This window comes from Patella vulgata, chromosome 4 (assembly GCF_932274485.2).
Source record: "Patella vulgata chromosome 4, xgPatVulg1.2, whole genome shotgun sequence".
In the NCBI taxonomy this organism is placed as follows: Eukaryota; Metazoa; Mollusca; class Gastropoda; family Patellidae; genus Patella; species Patella vulgata.
Genome location: NC_065882.2, coordinates 32,040,562 through 32,065,839, shown reverse-complemented (window position 1 = coordinate 32,065,839; position 25,278 = coordinate 32,040,562). Strand labels below are relative to the sequence as shown.

The window sequence follows — 25,278 nt, the reverse complement described above, 5'->3', positions numbered from 1 at the left end:
TCATCCCAAAACTGACAGACAAAATGGCCGCCCCTCGTTCTGAAATAGCGTAAAAATATGGTATATCAAGGTTTTGTACCCTATAGAGGTCACAATTTTTATCCGATTTTGTTGAAACTTGAAATGTAAGTTTATAACCCACAGATCTTGGATCCTTCCGATATTTGCGCATATCGAATTGTAATTTCCTGAATTATGGCCCTTGATTGTAGGAAAAATCACTTTCTTTTTAGCTTGTTCTCTATCCATCTCTCAAAAATGTGGGCGTATCCTAGCTGCCTGGCAGCCGCTGGTTTAAACTACTTTTGGCATCTAAATTCCCATCAACTGACTCTTTATGTGCCTGTGCTAGTAATAGACCAATTTCCCTCTCAGATTTTGAAATATAGGATACAATATAAACAATGCAACTATAAGAATCAAATACATACTGAATATCCATATTAGCATCCCATGCTCTAAGTAAATCAGGATTATACTGGTTAATCCACACATCACTATGATCTCTTTTAAGAACTAAATAATTTATCTTGGTCAATTTTTCACATGCTTTTACAAACAACTCCTGTGTCATTCCAAGTTCTGTATATAATTCATCAATGCAATCATAACTTTTGTCAGGGTCTGACAGAGACTTCCACATGCTTTCAAGAACTAACTTGGCCTGATCGTTTGTAAGATCATGAATGCTAGAAGGTTCATCATCATTTTCTCTCATATCAACAGATCGACAAACAAATGTTTCTTTAGGGGGTGGTCTTGGAAAATTAAATCGACAAACTGTGTTTTTCTTTCTACATGAGTTTGAATGTTTTTTACTGTGCATTTGAACATTTAAAACAATTTCATGCAGTTCTTCATCAACCAACCTATTTGGCATTTTACAAGTAATGTACTTATCCACAAATTCTACCACTTTGTTATCTGGGTCTTTACCAAGAACTGGTGCATTCTCTATCCAAATCAAGGCATGTACATGGGGCGATCCTCTCAATTGGAATTCAATGCGGTAGAAATAATCTTTTACTTTACCAATTGGCTCAGCTTTTGACATGATAAAATTCTTTAAGAAAAAATGAAATCTATGATCAAACATTCTTGCTGTGGTTATTGGATTACTTCGCAAAATTTCATTTTTTTCAGTCCAATCTAAATCTTTTGCCTCTCTGTTATCGCCTTGTTGCTTTAATATTGTTTCAATAATATGTCTCCAGCGGCTTTCAGCAGCGGACAGGGAAATAAACCACGAAGGGAATCCGAGTTGTCTCAACATAGCAAATAAATCTGACTGTGTACTTTTCCAATAACTAGGAGATCCACGTACTGAATTAAGAAAATGATATCCTTGATCAGTCTTCAGTATGTTTTTCAACGGGTCTTCATTTGTCAAAATTTCTGATGTAATTTTATTGCCATTGGCTTTTCCTTTTCTTAAAGCAATTGAAATACTTGATATGACTTGACTGAGTTCATACATATACTGTGCATAAAAAATGTAATCTGTTTTTCTAGCAAATCGATTGTCGACATTCATCAAACGACAGTGTAAATAACGACCCAAAGTAATTCGTTCATCACGATTGTCTGAAAATGTATTTTTTCCAGCTGGAAAGAGAGTTGGGAAACACATTGCTTCATTGCCTTTGTCTGTATCTTGATAGGTTTGTTGTTTTCTGCTGGAGAAATAGAAAAAATACTATCATACTGGTCTACAACGTCTTGTGCTAGATCAAGTTTGAAGACATGTATCTAAAGGCGGACCATGTACTGTTATTTCATCAAGATCTGGTAAATTATCAGTATCTTCCTCAGTCATTTGGACACAGATCACTAAAGATTTCCCCATTGACTCCAATGTTAATTCTCGTATCTTAGACCGGCTCTAACTTTTTCCCAAATTTTCGTTGGGTAGAACGCTTTCTACCACAGATGGAGCAACATGTGGCAACCACTTGCCCAAAAGCACGTATGAGGTTCTTCATGAAAAACTTGAGATACACAAGCTGGAAGTAGAGACAAGTAAACATGCAATTTCAGGCCCTACATTTCAACCTAACCAACCTCTCAACTCTTGTATCCTTCCGCATCAATATTATGAATATTCACCAAAACCTGGCAGAAAATGTATTTTCAAACCCTTTTCCTCGATTCTACACCAAAAAGTCAACAAAAATCGCCATGCAAAAGGGAGGAAAAGGGAGAGGAAGACTAAAAATAGCTTTGGCCCTTGTTTCGTGGGTGACGGCGTAGGAATATTTGGTGATCTGTGTCCTATATAGGGGTGAAACTTCAGGTATCACCAAAAGGCCCTTTTTATTTCCTTCCCATGGGTTCTGGCAACATGCCGGTGAAAGAAAATCAAAATCAAAGAATAACTGTAAAAATGATGGCCCTTTAAGTACACATGCTGCTTTATGTACACTGGTGCATCTCAAATCTTTCTTATTAAAGGCAGTATCTGAGTTCTGTGAAAAAATTAGACAAGTTACAAAGAAACTACATAGAAAACACTCATAATTTGGAATTTTTTTCAAAAATATAATTTTTTACTGCCATGTGATGAAAAATGTACAAAATTTACATGTAGCATCTCTCAAAATACCAATAATTTTCCACTTTTTTAAATATCTGGACGGACAAGAAATATATTTTTAGAATCTGTGGACAATATGCAAACAGAAAAAATGCAAACCAGTTGCAATGATTGTAATATTAGAGATCTATACTGAAACATGTATGCCTACCCCCTGAACATGCCACTGATTGAATTAATGTAATCTATGGTTGCAGAACTTACATTACCAAAGGAATCTGTCTAACAGCTATGTTTTACCATCCCTGGCTAACATATGCACATATAAACTAAAATAGGTGCAATAAATATGAATTATGGTTAAAAATAGGCCTTGATGAATGAAAAAAATGCCATATTTGGTCTATGATCACCCCTCTCTAACAGAAGGGTCACAAAATACACAATTTTCACAAATTTGGGAATATTTCAATGTTTCCAACATCTCAAACCTAAGAGGCATATTACAAATTTGTATTGCAATCCTTGTGCTGACGCAAGATGTCTGGAACTTTACATTAATTTCCTGAAAAAAGAAGTAAAAAAAGTAGTCATGACAGAGTTGACAACATAAAAAGAGGCCTGAAAAGGAGAAAAATTAACATTTTATTGTTTTATAGGCAACATAAATGCAGCAAACACCACAAATGCTGGATTTTGATAAGAAAATATTGAACATTAAATTGACATTTACACATCTACACCAGTTTTATATCTGGGTCTGGTCTCATTGGCCTGAAATGCCTCAGGGTTCTACGTTTGACTCTGAACAAATAAGGGTTAGAAATCCTTGAAATGCACAAAAAAAATATTTTTGGGTGAAAAATAACATTCTTAGCTGTAATTCAACCACAAATTCCAATATTAAGATCATTTACATGTCAACACAGGTGCATTTAAATCCCTCAAAACACATTAATAGAAAAGGGTGGGGTTGGGCATTTATTGCCTCTCTAAACAGAATGATGGAGTAAAAAATGTCTAGAAAGGCTGGGATATTGCTTCCTACATGAAGGAAATGCAAGAATTTAATGTTTCAAAGAAGAAAAAAATGCTTATTCTGGGTAAAATAGTGGCAAAATTGAGCCAACCCCTGTTTTGAACATTTTGTACAAACCCATCTGCTGTACATAATAATAATAATTTGTTTATTCAGTATTTAGAGGTCTTGGACCCAAAGATACAAATAATACAATATCATTTAACAAAAATGTGGGAAAATGGTGGTGGTAACAACAATAACAATAAAATACAATATCAATAATGTCAACAATATCAATCAATGTTTTTTCAATTGACTAGCTTTATCGATATACTGTGAAATTGCAATTATGTAATTTTGGCACTCTGTATTACAAAGATTGCCTAGACTGAATTGACTGTAGTTTCTGAGAAAGTTTTGGGGAATTATCTGTTGTCTAAGTTCCGCCATAACTGTACACTGGAAAAGGAAATGACTTATATCCTCATCAGACTCCTCACATAACTTACAAAGTGGGGAAGTGATTTGTTTTCGTTTGAAAAGAACAGTTGCAAGTGGCAATATATTCAATCTCAGCAAAGTGACATTCCGTTTAATATGTGCACTTATTGGTAATGATAAATAAGATTCCTGAGACAGATCTAATTTAAATGACTTATATATTTGGAGGGATTCAGAGTTTGAAATTTTATCTGACCATTCCTGAAGATTTATATCCCTTAATCTTAATTTAAACTGACACATAAAATACTTAATATTTCCAACTGTTTGAGAATTCCATATAAAAGCAAAACCAAGAGAGCATAGGAGCATGCGAACCTTCGAAACCCATGTCACACGACCAATCTCATCAAGTCTACATAGAAGGATATAAACCTGTTTCGGATAGCGTTCTTTTGTCATACACAAAAGTTTACACCAATATTTGATGCAATTTGAGATATAATCGATAGACATATTCCGTCGTCCACATTCTCCCAAGGCCCCAGCAGAACTAGAACTTTTATGTATATGTAATAAAAACTTACAAAAACTTGCATGAACTCTCTCAATGTCTGATCGGTATTCAAACACCCAAATTTGGGAGCCATATAAAAGAATGGGTTTAATAATTGTATCAAACATTTTAAAAGATAGATTCATAGATGGAAAATCAGATTTCCTAATCAGACTTTTAATAGGTACAAGGGCTTTATCAGCTTTCACAGCAAGATTTTGGATACACTTACTCCAGTTTAGCCTGGAGGAAAATATTACTCCTAAGTAGTTATAATAGGTAACAATTTCAATAGGTTGATTATTAAAGTGAAAGTTTTCATAGTTTCGTAATTTTCCGCCATTCCGGAAAACCATAATTTTGGTTTTTGATAGATTTACAGATAGATCAAACTTTTGTGTGAATTTTTCCAGGAGTTTTATTTTCTTCCTCATATCCCCAACAGTATCAGACAGAAGACACAAATCATCTGCATAAAGTAGTAGGAAAATGTCTTCAACATCTTGGCTTGTGAAGATGCCATTTACGTCACCATTTTTTACTATATCAATTAGTTGATTTATGTAGTAACAAAATAAAATAGGACTCAAAATACATCCCTGACGGACGCCAGTAGTACAATGAAAATAATCAGTGATGTGGAAACCCAACTTAACACTAGATGACACCAAAGAATAGAGACTCTTCAACGATTTGTATATTTTACCATGGATTCCCTTGTTTATTAACAAGGAGAGCAGTTTCTGTCGGTTGAGAGAGACAAATGCCTTAGAGAAATCCACATACAAGTTGTATAGACGACCTCTGGATTTACTTAGATATTTTTGAACCAAGCCATGAAGAGTAAAAATGTGGTCTGTAGTCGAGTAACCTCCCCTGAAGCCAGCTTGGGCTTCATGGAAATTTTCCTGGGATTCTGACCAAAGAGTAAGTCTGTTATTTAATATTGATGTATATAATTTGCCAACAGAGTCTAATAGCGATATACCTCTATAATTATTACAGTCAAGCTTACTTCCCTTCTTGTGAAGTGGTATGATCAGGGCTTTCCTCCAGGAGTCTGGAAAATTACCAGAGTCGAAGATTTTATTGAAGATGATTGTAAGAATTGGGGTAACTTCATTTGATATTGTTTTAATAAAGTCAATTCCAATCCCGTCTGGTCCTGGGGATGTGCCACCCTTCATTTTAGTAATGGCCTGTTTCACTTCAGATTCTGAAATGGGATCATTTAGGGGACATAACTCTGGGCATTGGCAATGATCAGTATAACTATCAATGTTACATTGGGCTTCTTGCAAGACAAGGTCAGTTTGTGCATCATCAAGGGTTACATTCAAAAGATTTTCAAAATAGTGGAACCACTCATTTGGTTGAATAGTGTGAGAAATAGTTGCCCTATGCCTAAAGCTCTTAATGGTTTTCCAAAAACAAGCCGGATCATTCAAGCTTTTTTCTAACACTTCACAAAGTTCATGGTTATATGCAACCTTTCTCAAGTCACATACGTGTTTAAACTTATTTCTGACCACCTTATAATTGTCAAGGTGCATATCTAGGGTTGTCTTCCTAAATATATTTAGTGCTAAATACTTCTCAGTTTTCAAATTCTGACATTCCTGATTAAACCATTTGGGTTGTTTCGTTTTGGATATATCATAAATCTTAATAGGTTTATACACCATATCGTGAGCAGTTTGCCAGATGAAAGAACAAAACATTTGGACAGGTTTATCAATCTCATCATAATGTGAATTTGAAAGTTGAGAAACTAAAGTATGTAAATTGGATTTCACATTATCTTTATAAACATCAGCTTTGTCAGAATTCCAAACCAATTTATCATACTGTATTGTATCATATGAAGTATCAGGCGCAACAATAATATTACATGCTATTTCAAATTCTAAGGGCAGATGGTCCGATTCGGTTCTGGTTATAACACTAAAGTTTTGTATCAATTTATAAAAGTCAGATGAAACTATTAAATAGTCAACAACACTGGCCCCATTATATGTTATGCACGTGAATTCTCCCGGACTGTCATTGGAATGTCTTCCATTCACTATATGGACATTCAAAAGGGCACAAATTGTGAGAAGCCTTAATCCGAAATTGTTCACCTCACAGTCCTTGGACTTTCTAGGGAGACTGAAAGTATCCACACTATAATCAGCTGCATCTAAGGTATCAAAATATTTAGTACTATCATCAATTAAAAAATCCTGCTGTGATCCATCTCCAGTCCTAGAATTTAAATCTCCAGTGATAACAAGTAGGCACTCAGGATAATCTTCATAAACTTCCAAAACGTTATTTTCGAAAAGCTCAATCCCACATAACAATATGATGTTAATTTTACGTTACATTTACGTAAAAATGGTCAGTCAGTTTACCATCATTTTGCTCATCTTTTTAACGATAATTTTACGTCAGGAAATGACGTTAATCTAACGTAAACTTTACGTCATTTTTACGTTATATTTACGTCATTTTCTGACGTAAATCTAACGTAAACTTTACGTCATTTTCTGACGTAAATCTAACGTAAAATTTGCGTAAAGTTTACGTCATTTCGTTAGATTTACGTCAGAAAATAACGTAAACTTTACGTTAGATTTACGTCAGAAAATGATGCAAATATAACGTAAAAATGACGTAAACTTTACGCTAGATTAACGTCATTTCCTGACGTTAAATTGTCGTTAAAAGGATGAGCAAAATGATGGATATCTAACCGATCATTATACCGTAAATCTAACATTAAATTAACATCATTTACGGATGCAATTCTAAAGTCAAATTTTGATGAGCATTAAAACCTTCAAAATTATTCATTATTTGCGGCAGTAAATGGGAAGTACATTCAACCAATAATCAAATTTTCCTGACCCGTGGGTGAGGCTAAAAGTTGAGTGGTCCAACGTGTGCGCTTTAGATCATAAGGTCTGTCATTGAGTCAAGTGGTTTGTTTCCACACCCAACTTGAACATGGGTTTTCTCTGGGTCCTCCTACTACTAAAGATTCCTGGTGCGGATGAATTATTCAACTTGAATTGAATCACTTAGTCCCAAAGGACAGTTTATGTCTATTGGATGTTTTACCCCATTGCTCTCTATCTACCCATAACCAGTCAGAATTCTAAATGTATTGCACAGAAAAGTTAAAAATCTAGCAGAATTATATGACAAAATATACTACAAGTATGTATACATATACTTTATTTAAAAGACAAAAATATAATGTTATAAAATACAAAATACACATTTAAATATTAACAGTTTTTATCCACAGCTGTTTGAGAAATGAAGACGGGCATATGCCACACAGTGTGCAGAGCTATGGCGTACTCTTATATAAAATTCCAACTGCCAATGGATCTTTCACACACACACACACACACTTGAGTTTACACTGTACCTTGGTTTTTTTGTCCCTTCCGTATGACTAGTCAGCCATCCATGTCAGGTCCTCTGTCCGGCATCACTGACACGGGAAAATGTTCAAGAAAAAGGTCTACATTAGCGCTATGAAAGTGTTGATATGCATATAAGAAAGAAAAAACTGGGATATTGACCAAATTGGGCCAAAACCTATAGCCTCTATCTTATTTGCTCAAGGTATTGATGGAATAGAAGTTAACTTTGGAATGAGTGAAATGAAATGGGTTTAATGTCCTATTCCGACAGGGCTAATGACATGGAAATATGCTATACAGTGTCCTATTATGGAATTTTATCCAGACAGTGGCGCTAAAGCCTACTCTTATATCGAATTCAAACTGCCAAGGGATCTTTCACGTGCACACCAATGTGTGCACAGGACCTCGATCATTCGTACCATCCAAACGACTAGACTAGGGAGAATTAACCAAGGAAAGCAAAGTCCTGAAAAGCTGTATATTGATAATGCTTGTCCTCTCACAATCGGAATGATTCACATTTCACACCCAGTGTACGGACAAACAGGGCCAAAATTGATATGTGGGTGTATAAACAAAGATATATACTACACCAATATTACATGTGTTGCAGAATTGGTTTAACACATTTCAAATATAATTGTAACACGGATATTTGCAATGGTTGATCCATGACAAAAGATTTGAAATATTTTGAAGAGACGCAAAAGGTTACGCCATACAGTGTGCTATGAGGGAAATTTTGCCCGGGCAGCAGCGCTATGGCCTACTCTTGTATCGAATTCCAACTGCCAGGGGATCTTTTATGTGCACGCCAATGTGTACACTGGACCTTGTTTTTTTTTTTGGCTGAATGGTTAGCGTGCGCGCGCTGTATCATAAAGTCTGTCATTGAGTCGAATGGCGTGGTTTCGAAACCCCGGTTGTACGTGGCAAGGAGTAGGGTCGCCTGTCCAACCTCGTGGGTTTTCTCCGGGTCCTTCGGTTTCCTCCCACTGCTAAAGACCCCTACGCGCAAGCGAATTATGTAAATAAAAAATTAAACCATATGTTAGTCCCCATTTCTCTCTCTCTCTCTTTCACCAAAGGGGGGGATCAAGTTCATCCTGATTTTCCGGTGTGGTTTCCCTTGTCAGTGATGCAGGACGGAGGAACTGACAGACGGACAGCTGTCTGGTCGTTATGGGACGGAAAACCGAGGTCCCGTGTAGACATTGGCATGCACGTTAAAGATCCCTTGGCAGTTGGAATTCGATATAAGAGTAGGCCGTAGCCCCGCTGCCCAGGCTAAAGACCCCTACGCGCAAAATTTCCCTCATAGTACACTGTATGGCATATGCTCGTCTTCATTAGCCCAGGTTAGGAGCAGAACAGTAGGACGTTAAACCCCATTTCATTTCATTTCATTTCTTTCACCAAAGACCACATAAATACTTCATTTAGCACTTGTCATTTGAAACAGTTATAGCCTATGTCTTGTCTGGAAGAGGGGGCATCATCACATTACCATACAGGGTATAAGTCGATGTTGAGTATAAGTCAAATTGCCAAATTTTACATTTTTCCAACCTACTTCCATAATTAAGTAGAGGCGGTATATAAGACTAATGTTTTTCAACTCCATGAGTTTCGGGACTGTACTATTATCCTAGTCTAATACCGTGCCGGTGTACGCCGAAGAAAAGTTGGGCCATATAAATAATGAGGGTCTGGGACAGTTGTCAATAACACTTGCATTTATAAACAAACATGAATCGTGATGACGAATTAGGATTCAATAAAAAAAACAACATAGATATGGCCCATGAAGAGAGAAATTTTACAATAAAAAAAATTAAGAGTGTTGGATATTGAACTGACAATGCAATCAAATGGATTTTCGGAAATGGCATTCTTATATAAATTTCATGGACGTCAACATCTTGTTTTAGGACTAGTTACCTCCCTTAGACTTTGTTTATGATAATGTAAAAGACCGGATAATCTAGCCTATGACCGATTATTCTCAAATGTTGACAACGCAACCACACTAATATTCGTAGAATATAGAATATTTTTTTCTAGATGATAGAGACTAATAATATGCCAACATTGAAATGTGTGCATAAATATGGTATATACTTAACTACACCAATATTATACCTATGTCATAGAATTTGTTACACACATTACAAATATAATCTTAATAGAGATCTTTGCTATGGTTGATCTATCAATAAAAATTGGAAGATTTGTAAGGAACGCAAAAGTTTATTGTTTACTGGCTGCAGCAGGGAGCAATAACAGGAACACAGATGATTTTCAACTCACTGATACAACTCAGTTTAGACTTTAAGCCAAAGAGCTGTTATATAATACTGTGACAGGATATCTGCTCTAAACTAACTAGTCATCAAAGAATTGACTGTCAAAAGTTCAGACAGAAAGTATTTTAGGCCTACAATGCTTGTAAAGCTTTGGCCTACATTCTGATGATATTTGTGCTACCATAGATACATATATATTTATATCATTACATTATGTGACAAGTAGTAGTGTTTGGCAAGTAGTAGTGTTGTCTAACTTTCATTATAAAGCCCATATAAATCTTTTTATAACTTCTTTGTCATTACTGCCACCAAGGGTGCTCAAATATACATGTAGGATCTGTAAAAAATAAATAAAAAGCAACTTTATACTCCCAAAAAAAAACGTAATTGGGTTAAACGGCCTACTGTTCAGCTCCAACTGGGCTGACAGCCAACCTACTGTGGATCTGTAATGAAATGGGGTTCAACATCATACTGTGCTGCTCAAACAGGGCTAAAGAAGTTGGACAAATGCTTGAAAGTGTGCTGTGATGGAAATTTTGACTGGCCGTGTGTACAAAAGAGCTTGGTTTTTTGTCCTATCCGAACAACTGTACATTAGCCCTTACCAGCCCCTCTGTCTTGCACCAGTTAAAAGAGGAACCATGCCAGAAAATCCTGATGAACTTTCTTGGCCACCACAAGAAAAAATAAGCTGGGGAGTAGGACTGAAACCTTTATGTACAAGTATGTACGGGCAAACTTGTTATTTAATGTTATATCATTTAAATAGGCCTATGTATATAAGCTTAAAGTCTTGATTATCCATTTTTCAATTAAATTAAATCATTAAAATTAACCGCCAGTGTTTGAATATGTGAACATCTCGAGCACCCGATGGCATTGAGACTTGATTATAGACTTAGCAAGTTAATACATTAAAATGTCTTATAAAAAAATTTAACATTTACAGTCTCAAGAAATACCTACTTAACCTACGTACAATATATAGATTTAGCTCTTGCATTATGCATTATTAAATTTGCAAAAATATCAGTACAATAACAAAAAAAACCAACCTGAAACACCCATAAAAATGTTTAGAAAATACTACATGTACTTATATACTATTCAAAAAAAGTAGGGGATATTTGATTTTTAAGTGTTATTAAAGTCACCTAATGAAACTGACGAAGAAACAAATGACAAAATGAAATGAAGTTCACATTCATCGATTTATTCCAAATGATCATTAGACTAAGTAAGGCACAGACTGACCATTATAAGGGTAAAATGATACCCGGGGTCAAACAGCAAAGTTACCACAGCATCACAACCAAGTCAGTAACGGGTAAATCCTCACCTGTTTGCCAAACAAGCATTGATCCGACGTGGCATACTCCTAATGAGACGTCTAAGGTCATTTTGGTCCAGATTGTCCCATTCCTGTTGCAACGCAGCAGCAAGTTCTTGGACATTGGCAGGACGTTGTTGACGTTGACGTAACCTCTGTCCAAGCATGTCCCAGACATGCTCGATGGGGGAGAGGTCGGGACTCAGTGCTGGCCAAGGTAATGTGGTGATGTTCTGTTGTTGGAGGTAACCTCTAACGATCCTGGCCCTGTGACATCTTGTGTTGTCATTCTGGAAGATGAAACGGCGGCCAGGACGTCGTGCGAACGGCACAACATGGACTGCCAAGATGTTGTCCCGGTAGTACTGGCCTGTAACACGCCCTGCAACAACATGTAAAGCCGTTCTTCCAGCAACAGTGATGCCTCCCTACACCATAACAGAACCACCCCCAAATCGATCATGTCTGATGACGTTAACGTCTTGGAAGCGCTCGTTTCGACGACGCCACACCCTCCTACGTCTGTCCAAAAAATCAACAGTGAACATTGACTCATCTGAAAACATCACATTGCTCCAGCGTCGATTATCCCAGTGTTGACGATCCCTACACCAACGACGTCTTGCCTGAATGTGATGATCTCTCAAACAAGGGATCACGCGAGGACGTCGGGCGCGAAGGTGACCCCTATGCAGTCGATTCCGAATCGTCTGGCCACTCACTCTCACACCAGTGTCTGTTTGAAGACGAGCGCTGATCTGATTTGCTGTGATGACACGATTTCTCAAGGCCAAGGTACGGATAAATCGATCCTGGGCTTGAGTTGTCGCCCTTGGTCGACCTGAGCGTGGTCTGTCCTGTACAGATTGTGTATCACGGTATCTGGACCATAGCCTGCTTATGACAGACTGAGAAACATTCATCGTCCGCGCCACAACCGCCTGTGTTGTGCCGATCTGTAGCATGCCAAGGGCACGTAACCTTTCATTTTGGGTAAGCCGACGCATATCAAAATTTGTTTTCTGGTCACTAAAACAATTAAACTGATGTTTCCACCCTGGAATTCAATGCCACAATGACTGTAACATTCAAAGTCAGAGTCGTGCAAATCTTGGGTTGGACCCCCATGATGATCCCAATATTGTAATGTGAATAGAAATAATATGATATAAACCGATTTAAACACAATCATCAACCGTGAACAGATCGTGACCTTGACCTTGCCCGAGACGATAAAAATATATTTGTACATCTATCTCTAAAAATGGCGACTGTTCGTTTGAAAGGCCTGTAATATTTCTGATAATGAATCTATTCATATAATTTGTTTGTATACGCTCTACTATATTTTATATGAGGTTACATAATTACGTCATATTAAAAGAATAATCAAATCGGGGAATTTTAATTTTCAGAGATAGGTCTTTTATCGAGAGACGATAAATATATGGTCGTCCGCTTGCCAGCCTATCTTTTATAGTCCCATTGGTGCAGAAAAGTAGGAAAATTAAATAAAATTAAATGAGATTAAACATCCTACTGTTTTGCTCTGAGTGAGCTAATGAAGACAGGCATACACTATATACAGTGTACTATGACGGAAACTTTGCACGGATAGCGGCACTATGGCCTGCTCTGATATTGAATTACAACTGTCGGAGTGTCTTTTACGTGCATGCCAATATGTACATGAGGACTTGATTTTTTGTATGACCCAAACACCTATACCTTATCCCTTGCCAGATCCTCCGCCCTGCCACAGTCCATAGAAAATTTTCGTCATAGCACTCTGCATTGCGTATGACTATCTTCAATAGTCCGATTGGTGCAGAAAAGTATGAAAAGGGCATATGCTATAATGGTTAAAACGAGATAGAATGACATCATTATTAAGATTTTTTAGTGATAAATCATTATCCAAATTAATTATAAAATTCTCTGTATGTTCTGATACATTTGATGTGGAGCTAGCTGTTAAAATGTTAATATTAATCCCGGTTATTTCAAATTGGGTTTCAGGTCCCTGATTCATGGACATAGCCAGGTCAGTGCAATGCTGAAATACTTCCATTATGTCTCCTACATGTAGCAGTATGCATGTACCGTTTTCGGACAATAAGCCTCTCTTATTTCTGCTGTGTGAATCAAATATAAAGAAAGTATTGAAGTGTTTCTACCAAATGTAACAAAACATGAATCATGTGATAACAGACAAGTCTGAAGGGCTTCATATAAATTCATGACTATATTATCTGTTGCATTTGGGTATGTAGACCATAGTAAACCAACATAAGATTCCTGACTAATATGAAGATCAAACATTTGACCAAACTGTTCTAACTTGCTTGGAAGTTCTGATAAAAGAATATAACGGTTATTAACTAAGGACAGGGACTGTAGTGAGACATACAGCTCATTTCCGGCTATTAATATTCTATCCAAATCTGCACAATTCCATTTATCTAAAGCCTTTATTTTACTAAACAACACAGGCATAACGCTCATACAGACACACTGAGTTCCACTAAATCTACTAAATCGTGCATTTCCTTGATGACAGCTGGCTAAAACAGGAGGCTTTATATTAATCTTGTTAATATTGAGTACACTTTGGTCTATAACAGGTTTACATGGTGTATCACTCACATTTGTTTCAATAATCTTCAGTGCATTTGAATGCAACTTTTCTAATTGATCGGTACAAATTTCCTCACATGAACTATCTCCTTTCTTTAAATCCTTTTCTTTGATTGGTTTCCCTGTCAGGTTATTTATTCGATTGGTTTTCTTTCGTCTTGGCATTTTATATAGTTAGTTTATAAGATTCGATATTTGATTCGTTATTAAAGATATGTGATAAAGCAATTCCTAAGATAGAAGCTTGCTAAACTTCTAAATGACAATTCGATAATTTAGGCAACTGACGTCACTCAGTTCCTTATCAAGATTTGTGATGAAGCAATTCCTAAGATAGAAGCTTGCTAAACTTCTAAATGACAATTCGTTAATTTAGGCAACTGACGTCACTCAGTTCCTTATAAAGATTTGTGATAAAGCGATTCCTAAGATAGAAGCTTGCTACACTTCTAAATAACAATTCGATAATAGGACAACTGACGTCACTCAGTTGAACTTGACAGGTCTTTTGGTTGCACCTTTGCCAGAGAATACAACAGTTTGGCAGATTATGTTGTTGCACCTTTGCCAGAGATTACAACAGTTTGGCAGATTATATTGTTGCACCTTTGCCAGAGGATACAACAGTTTTAATGTATAGTTGACGCTTATATAATAGGACAGCTGACGTCACACAGCTGAACTTGGCAGATTTTATTGTTGAAACTTTGCCAGAGAATGCAACAAGATGGCTGATCTTGTTTTATAAGATAGCCAACCTTAAAAACAATCGAGTTTCTTTGTAAAAATCTAACAAAGACAATCAATATACCTGAACGTTGTAACAAAGGCAGTCACTTTACCTGAAAGAAATAAAAAATATATTATTAGAGGATGACTAGATCATAAAGATAGGTGCCAGGCATCAAAATAGACGGCCACAGCAGCTAAGTTGTTTAGGAGGTCAACAAGGGTTGTCGCATATTTATAATCTTTTGTACGTAATTGGGGGCATTTATAAGACAGTTTCATACAGAGCAGATTATCATTTTTGTTGACAGCTGACGTCAAACAGATGAATTGGCAGATTTTACTGTTGCAACTTTGCCATCAAATACAACAAGGGCATTTATAAAACAATTTCATACAGAGCAGATTATCATTTTTGTTGTCAGCCGACGTCAAATAGATGAATTTGGCAGATTTTACTGTTGCAACTTTGCCAGCGAATACAACAAGATGGCCGAGATATGTTGTTTTATAAGAAAACCAAATTTAAACATAGGTTGCTAGGCAACAAAACATACGCCCACAGCATCTAAAACGTCAGGGTAGTCAACAAGAGTTATCGCATATGTTATGGTGACCCGTGCACTCTTCAGAAAGTTGGTCTCGACACGGCCAATGTACACGCTTCAGTGGTTGTGTCTCTAACTATGATAATAGGTCAGCGGTGGAGTGTATGAGACTATAAATAGCCATGGCACGTGCAATTCTCTATAAATCTTTCAACAATTACAGCCATAAAAAATCTATTGTTGAGAATTTTGAATAGCAGTAAAATTTAGCTTCTTGGTTATTACACAGCTTTAGAAATTACGTTCGTTTTATTTTTTTAAATTGCTTTATCAAACTGTACCGTTAGGAGTGGTATCTTTTGGTTCAGTACAAATAATATCTCTGAATAAGTTTCGTTAGCAAGAACATGATACTAGCAGTAGTTTCATTTTACTTTTACAAGTATCTTAAAACAATTGTTGAGTTGGCTAACGTGCTAATTTCTAAATTCAATTTTTTGTTCCAGCTTTCTGTTTAAATGTTTCGTAAAAAGATAGTCTTGATTATCCCGACCTGTCAATCAGACCTAGAATGGTCGGTAGACTGGTTAAGCGAGACTAATTTCAAAACAAGGGCACGTAACCTATCTTTTACTCAAAAGTGTCTGGATGTTATGGACGACTCTTGGAACCAGTTTTCAGTCTATTATTTATAGATGATTAAATGGTCATAGCTTATTAAGTACAAAATGATCGTTTATTTAATTACAATAATTGTGTGAAACTAATTTAAGGTTTGGTATATATATATATATAAATATTACGGAGTAATTGTTGAGATATTTGGGAGATATTTATTTATGGTGGGTCACCCTACATATGTTTACTTTTTTCGGTAATGAAACATTTATAATACTCTTTAAGTGGCATTTAACGATAAGAGGATACTTGTTGAAACGTCGTGCTTTTAGAATAAACTAGTGATTGTATCCCATAAAAACTGTGTTCTGTTAATTTGTTCCCTGATCGCTAAATGCCACTTAAAGAATATGTTCAACGTCAATATGGGGATGTGGCAACTAAGTGTGTTCGCCAGATTAGTAAACTTGAAGATAAATATATAAGAGTGTGTAATAACTTAACCTTTCTCATGAGATGTAGAGACAGTGAAATTGTGCCACATGGACACCTTGATTATTTCTATTACTGTTATTCTTAATCCATGCAGATGGTTTCTTATTAATTTCATATATATTGTCCACAAGTTTACTAAATTGTCATTTGTGCTTGATAACGATAAGAGGATACTTGTCGAAACGTCTTGCTTTTAGAATAAACTAGTGATTGTATCCCATAAAAACTGTGTTCTGTTAATTTGTTCCCTGATCGCTAAATGCCACTTAAAGAATATCTTCCTTGAAGTGTCAAATTTGATAATGAACACCTCCCACCTGTATGGCTCTATTGCGTGTCGCACGTGCAGCTCAGTGGTTCTGTTGGGTGGAAAGTTCTTCATCTGTGAACATACTCTCAAAGCATGCCAAGTGTCCATGACTATTTATCATATCACAACCTGCATAGGTATTTGCATTTCAATATCCCCTACTTTTTTAGAAGAGTATATAACAACTCTTCCAGATCCTAGTTTAGTACAGACAAATAAAATAAAATTTTAAACTATAAAAAACGAAACGAAATAGGATCTGTGTTTTAATCAGATTGGTAATTCGAAGGTTGTGGATCCTTTAGAGGTATGTTTATTACCCAAGTATCTTGGTTCCTCTCGATATTTGCGCATTTCAGACCATAACTTCGTGGATTATGGCCCCTGATTGTGCGAAAAATCGCTTTTTTTTTGTTTAGATTGTTCTACATCCATCTCTTGCAAAATGTGGGCGTATCTTGCCTGGCAACCGCTGGTATTGGAACTTGTGAATGCTCTAATGACAAAAGTTATCATGTGATCTGTATGATATTCATATGCATCATTTAAATTAGTGAAAAGAAGAACCTATTGAATTTCAGCAATTCCTAATAATTACTTCTAGAGTTATCGTCCTTGTTTAACTTTGTTGAACCTTGTGAACACTTCAGTAACGAAAGTTATCATCTGATCTGTATGGAATTGATATGCATCATTTAAATTAGTGAAATGAGGAAGCCTATTGAATTTCATCAATTTTGAATGACGAAAGTTATCATCCAATGTGTATGAAATTTATATGCATCATTTAAAGTAGCGAAATGAAGAAGCCTATTGAATTTCAGCAATTTCCGTAAATTACTTTTAGAGTTATGGCCCATGTTTTGCTTTGTTGACCCTTATGAACGTTTGAATGTCAAAACTTATTATCCGCTCTTTATGAAATTTATATGCATCATTTAAATTAGTGAAATGAGGAAACCTATCAAATTTCATCAATTTCTGTCAATTACTTCTGGAGTTAATGCCCTTGTTTTACTTTCTTGAACCATGTGAACTCTAAAACAACATAAGTCATCATCCGAACTGTATGAAATTTATATGCATCATTTAAATTGGTAAAACAAAGAAGCCTATTGAATTTCAGCAATTTCCGTTAATTACACCTAGAGTTATGGCCCTTGTTTCACTTTATTTAACCTTGTGAACGCTCGATTGATGAAAGTTATCATCCGATATGTATGAAATTCATATGCATTATTTAAATTAGTAAAAGGAAAAAGCCTGTCGAATTTCAACAATTCCTGTAAATTACTTCCCGAGGTAAGGCCCTTGTTTCATTTTGTAGAACCTTGTGAACCCTCAAACGACAAAAATTATAAACTGATCTGTATGAAATTATCTTGTAAATGCCCCTTATTACCTACAAAAGCATAAATATGCGACAATCCTTGTCGCCCGCTCGGTTTTTTAGCTGCTGTGGGCATATGTTTTGTTCCCTGGCACCCTATCGTATACATTTAATGTAAATTCAAGGGCCATAACCCTTTAACCTTAGCAATGAAAAAATGTCCATCATTTGCACTTTTGTTTGGGGTATGTTTTAGTAAACACAAATGATACAGCTTTTAAGTTGTACCTCAGTCAACTATCTTAGACCTGTATTTAGGTTCTTTTTCGAGTGGAGGGGTAGGCCATAGATAGACAGCTCATAATTAGAAATTGCAGTATTTCATTTACTCATTTGTCGTTTTACACCCAGTCATATATGTAATTCTCTTCATTGTATTTTCAGTTGTAGAGTTTTGCGATCAGTTACTTCAACATTCTTATGCCCGACCTATACGGAGCAAGTTGGAAAATTTTTACTTCCGGCAATGGCTTATGGAAAATATCCTTTTCCATTTGTTAAGCTTATACAATGCCTGATTGATTATATGCCAGATAAAAGTATAGTTGTTTATGGTATAAGTCCATCACCTTATTTATTAGCATCTGTACTGTCCGTAGCTGATACAAATATTGGTATGTTGTAATCTTTTACAGACGTTCTGTTTAAATTAATATGACAAGAATTATCTTTTTAAATGTTAAAGGAGTGATGAATTATTAAAATAATTCATCAATCCTTCAACATGTTCCTTAATACCGTTAAGCAAAAATATAATATATTAGTACAAATCGATCTCATTCCAAAGGGCTCAATATTTTGAATTTAAACTTTCATAGCCATTGAATTTGGCAGATTTCTAGTTCAGGTATGTCAGAAACATTTTGAAAATATAGAAAATAGACTTAAATACAGCACTTTATTCCATTATTCATGAGGTTTTCCATAATATACTCTTCAAAAAAAGTAGAGGATATTCAGAAACAATACAAAACTTCGGAAATGCACTGGTGTTTTTGCCCCTGTCCGTCCGGACATCCGTCCGTCCACAATTTGTTTGTGGACACTCTACAGGTCACAATTCTTATCCGATTTTGACGAAACTTGAAATATAGGTTTATCTCCAAAAGACCTTGGCTGCTTTGGATATTGGCATGTATCGGATCGAAACTTCATGGATTATGGCCCCTGTTTGTACGAAAAATCATGTTTTTAGCTTGTGGACCCAATAGAGGTCACAATTTTTATCTGATTTTGTTGAAACTTGAAATGTAAGTTTATTACCCAAAGATCTCGGTTCCTTTTGATACTTGCGCATAGCGGACCGTAACTTCCTGAATTATGGCCCCTGATTGTACAAAAAATCGCGTTTTTAGCTTGTGGACCATATAGAGGTCATAATTTTTATCCGATTTAAAAAAACGTATTATTATATCACCGTTACACCTAAGGACGACAGAGTTTGAATTTCGTGAAAATCGGCCCAAAACTGACAGACAAAATGGCCGCCCTTCGTTCTCAAATAGCCTAAAAATATGGTATATCAAGGTTGTGGACCCTATAGAGGTCACAATTTTTATTTGTAAGTTTATAACACAAAGATCTCGGTTCCTTTCGATGTTTGTGCATATCGAATTGTAATTTCCTGAATTATGGCCCTTGATTGTAGGAAAAATCACTTTCTTTTTAGCTTGACTCTATCCATCTCTCGAAAATGTGGGCGTATCCTGCCTGGCAACCGCAGGTTATTAAGAGGTAACCAGTGTACTGTATGTTAATAACAGGCCAATTGCCTACACATGAACATAAACAGTTCATAAGGGCGGCTTATCTGACGGCCCCATTTCACTCGCAAAGAGGTACACTGTCAAAAGTGAAAATGGACGTTTTTATATGTCCACATGAAAATGTGGACGTATATTGTCGTCGGCCCTGTCCGTCTGTCTGTCCACAATTGTTTGTGAACACTCTACAGGTCACAATTTTAATCCAATTTCAATGAAACTTGAAATATAGGTTTATCACCCAAAGATCTCATTTTCCTTTCGATATTGGCATGAATCGGACTGTAACTTCATGGATTATGGCCCTTGATTGTATGAAAAATCACATTTTTAGCTTGTGAACACTGTAAAGGTCACAATTTTTATCCGATTTGGTTTAAACTTGAAATGTATGTTTATAATCCACAGATCTCGGTTGCTTTCGATATTCGCGCATATCGGACCATAACTTCCTGAATTATGGCCCCTGATTGTACGAAAAATCGCGTTTTTATTGAAATGTGGACGTATATTGCTGTTGCCTCCTTCCGTCTGTCCATCGTCCACAATTTCTTATGAACGCTCTAACGGCAAAAGCTATCATCCAATTTTTTTAAAATTGATATATGTTGTTTGCATTAGTGAGATGAAGAAGCCTATTTAATTTCAATAATTTCCGTTTATTACGTCTAGAGTTATGGCCCTTGTTTCACTTTGTTGAGCCTTGTGAACGCACTAATGCCAAAAGTTAACATCCGATCTTTGTGAAATTTATATGCAATATTTAAGTTAGTGAAACGAAGAAGCCTATTGAATTTCTGCAATTTCCAATTATTACATCTAGAGTTATGGCCCTTGTTTCACTTTATTGAACCTTGTGAATACTCTTAACGCCAAAAGTTATCACCCAATCTTTGTGAAATTTATATGCATGATTTAAATTAGTGAAACAAAGAAGCTTATTGAATTTCAGCAATTTCCGTCAATTACTTCTAGAGTTATGGCTCTTGTTTCACTTTGTTGCACCATTGGAACGCTCTAACACTCTGCCGATTTGTATGAAATTTACATGTGTCATTTAAATTAGTGAAGAGAAGAATCCTATTTGAATTTCAGCAATTTCCTTTTACTACTTCTAGAGCAATCTGAAGAGTAGGACGTTAAACCCCATTTCATTTCATTTCTAGAGCAATCTGATTAAAACACAGATCCAATTTCGTTTCGTTTTTTATAGTTCAAAATTTCGTTTTTACTTGTCTTTACTACACTTATATCTGGAAGACTTGTTATTTAACTCGTGTTCTGCTTGAAATGAGGGGTCAGCCAATCAAACGGTCTGTCGAATCGAGCGTTTGACCTTTTTTCCGCGGAACCAGCAATAGAAATCAAAACAAAGCAAAAGTAGATTTTAAAAAGCATGGCGGTCGCTAATTGGTTAATCGAATGACTGACATTATCGGGTCACTAGCTTGGTACCTGACGTCATAGAACGTGCACTCCTACTATAACTTGTTAGATCTACATGTAGTGTAGGCCATCGAAAGTATAAAAAACGAAACGAAATATAGATCTATATTTTAATTAGATTGCTTCTAGAGTTATGGCCCTTGTTTCACTTTGTTGCCGATCTGTATGAAATTTATATATGTGCCATTTAAATTAGTCAAGAGAAGAATCCTATTGAATTTCAGAAATTACGTCAATTATTTCTACAGTTATGACCCTTGTTTCACTTTGTTGCACCATGGGAACACTCTAATGCTCTGCCGATCTGTATGAAATTTACATGTGTCATTTAAATTAGTCAAGAGAAGAATCCTATTGAATTTCAGCAATTTCCGTTTATTACTTCTAGAGTTATCATCCGATATGTATGAAATTTATATGCATCATTTAAATTTGTGAAACTAGAGGTCTATTGAATTTCAGCAATTTCAGTCAATAATTTCTAGAGTTATGACGATTGTGAACCTTGTGAACGTTTGAATGACAAAAGTGATCATGTGATCTGTATGAAATTTATATGCATTATTTAAATTAGTAAAACGAAAAAAGCCTGTCAAATTTCAACAATTTCTGTAGATTACTTCCCGAGTTGAGACCCTTATTTCAGTTTGTAGAACCTTGTAAACCCTCAAACGACAAAATTTATAATCTGATCTGTATGGAACTGTCTTGTAAAGGCCCCCAATTACCTACAAAGGAATAAATATGCGACAACCCTTGTCAACCGCTCGGACGATGTAGCTGCTGTGTGCGTATGTTTCGTTGCCTGGCAACCTATCTTTAGCTTGTGGTCCCTCTAGAGGTCATAATTTTTATACGCCTACATTGAAATGTCTTGTGGATGCTCTACAGGCCAAAGTTAAAGGTCATGAGACGAAGAAGCCTATTGATTTTCAGCGGTTTCCGATAATTACTGCCAGAGTTATGGCCCTTGATCACTTAAAAAAATCTTGTGGACGCTCTACAGGTCAAAGTTAATATCCGATTGACTTTAAATTTATACACAGTGTTTAAGGTCATGAAACGAAGAAGCCTAGTGATTTTCTGCGATTTCCGATAATTTTTGCCAGGGTTATGACCCTTGATCACTTTCAAAAATCTTGTGGACGCTTTAGAGGCTAAACTTAATATCTGATTGATTTTAAATTTATACACAGTGTTTAAGATCTTGAGACGAAGAAGTATATTGATTTTCAAGAATCTTTATGACTTGAACAGTCATGATGTTAACATGATGTTAAAAGTTTTGTATACTAAACGTTAGCATGGGGCAGAACTTTATAAAAACCAAATTCTAATGGTTTTCTGATAATTACTTAATGAGTTGTTAATCTTAATAAGATTTTAATGTATTATAAATGTTTCATTACCGAAAAAAGTAAAAATATGTGATAACTCTTGTTGATTGCCCGGACGATATAGCTGCTGTGGGCGTATGTTTTGTTGCCTGGCAACCTATCTTTTTATTTAACATTCTATAGAATTCCGAAAACTCTTTAATTTTTATATGCCCACATTTAAATTTGATTGTATATTGTCGTCGCCCCCGTCCGTCCGTCCGTCCGTCCGTCGGTCTGTCGGTCTGTCGGTCCGGCGTCCACAAGCAAAGTTAATATCTGATTGACTTTAAATCTATACACAGTGTTTAAGGTCTTGAGACGAAGAAGCCTATTGATTTTCAGCGATTTCCGATAATTACTGCCAGAGTTATGGCCCTTGATCACTTCAAAAAATCTTGTGGACGCTCTAGAGGTCAAAGTTAATATCCAATTGACTTTAAATTTATACACAGTGTTTAAGGTCATGAGACGAAAAAGTCTTTTGATTTTCAGCGATTTCCGATAATTACTGCCAGAGTTATCGCCCTTGATCACTTTTAAAAATCTTGTGGACGCTCTAGAGGCCAAAGTTAATACCCGATTGACTTTAAATTTATACACAATGTTTAAGGTCATGAAACGAAGAAGCCTATTGATTTTCAGCAATTTCCTATAATTACTGCCAGAGTTATGGTCCTTGATTCATAAAATCTTGTGGACGCTCTAGAGGCCAAAGTTAATATCTGATTGACCTTAAATTTATACACAGTGTTTAATGTCATGAGACGAAGAAGGCTATTGATTTTCAGCAATTTCCGATAATTACTGCCAGAGTTATAGCCCTTGATCACTTTGAAAAATCTTGTGGCCGCTCTAGAGGCTAAAGTTAATATCCGATTTACTTTAAATTTATACACAGTGTTTAAGGTCATGAGACGAAGAATCCTATTGATTTTCAAAGATTTCCGATAATTACTGCCAAAGTTATGGCCCTTGATCACTTTGCAAAATCTTGTGACGCTCTAAAGGCTAAAGTTATCATCTGATTGACTTCAGATTGATACACAGAGTTTAAGATCTTGAGACGAACAACTATATTGATTTTCAATGAATTTTTATGACTTGGAACAGCTAAATCCATGATTTTAAAAGTTTTGTATACAAAACCTTAGCATGGGGCAGCACTTTATAAATACCAAACAAATTCTAATGGTTTTCTGAGTTGTTGCTCTTAATCAGATTTTAGTGTGTATTATAAATGTTTCATTACCGAAAAAAGTAAAAATATGCGACAACTCTTGTTGACTGCCCGGACGATTTAGCTGCTGTGGGCGTATGTTTCGTTGCCTGGCAACCTATCTTTATTCGATTTAATAAACCGTTTGAATATATCACCGTTTCACCCTAAAGATGGTTGAGTTCGAATTTCGTAAAAATACGCCTTGCTCACGTGTCGGCCATTTTACATCGAAAACAAGGCTCGGTATACACAGCCCAGGGCATCGTGACGTATCATTTGTTTACTTTTTTTGTATCAGACGCCGTTCGTATCAACAAGCCTTTTTTACTACTTACTATTAATATTATTATTACGGTCGCGTAAGAACCCTACAAAATGATGAGTTGCGGTCCCTCGCTACCACAGTGGACCCTTAGTTTAAAATCACTGCCAGCTTTAAAAGAAAAAGATATAGAACTGTGGGCTAATCAAAGCCGTATACCAAAAGCCGTTCACACCAAGGGTTAAGGCAATTTTGCCGAGTCGTATGTACACGATGTTGAAGGTAATTTATTTTAATTGTTTATTTCATTAATAATAAAATTCTCGGTAAATATGAGCATTTGTATAATGCCCAACCATGATAAAAACACGAGAAGAGGGGGGAATACCTTTCGTTCGATACTATCAATTTCACGTTACTATAAATAAAACTGTCCTTTGAGTTTTGACAGGTCACGGTCATCTAGGCCTAAGCGGATTCCAAGGTATTATAAAAAATAATTATTTTTTGCAGAAAAGTAGCCTCATCTGGCCTATAAACCTTTAAATGAGATAAAAAAAATTATTGTTATTCTATTTGGTAGGCCTACGGTATTCAAGTTCGAATAAATCAACCTCCCCTCTATTTATTTATACTAGTATAAATAGGGGAATACCCTTCGTTCGATACGATCAATTTCACGTTACTATAAATAAAACTGTCGTTTTACAGGTCACGGTCATCTAAGCCTAAGCGGATTCCAAGGTATTATTGAAAGGATTATTTTTTGCAGAAAAGTTGCCCCGTCTGGCCTATAAACCTTTAAATGAGATAAAAAAAATTTTATTGTTATTCTATTTGGTAGGCCTATGGTATTCAAATTTCGAA

At 35.8% G+C, this 25,278-nt stretch overlaps 1 protein-coding gene across 1 annotated transcript in view; it reads left to right on the top strand.

Annotated features, from left to right (window-relative positions):
- Window positions 1-25,278, top strand: part of LOC126817143 (ubiquitin-protein ligase E3C) — a 477,264-nt gene that overhangs the window by 149,222 nt on the left and 302,764 nt on the right. Inside the window, exon 9 of the mRNA XM_056100098.1 lies at window positions 18,727-18,956. Coding sequence (XP_055956073.1) covers window positions 18,727-18,956 — 230 coding nt within the window. The remainder of the gene's footprint in view (window positions 1-18,726; window positions 18,957-25,278) is intronic.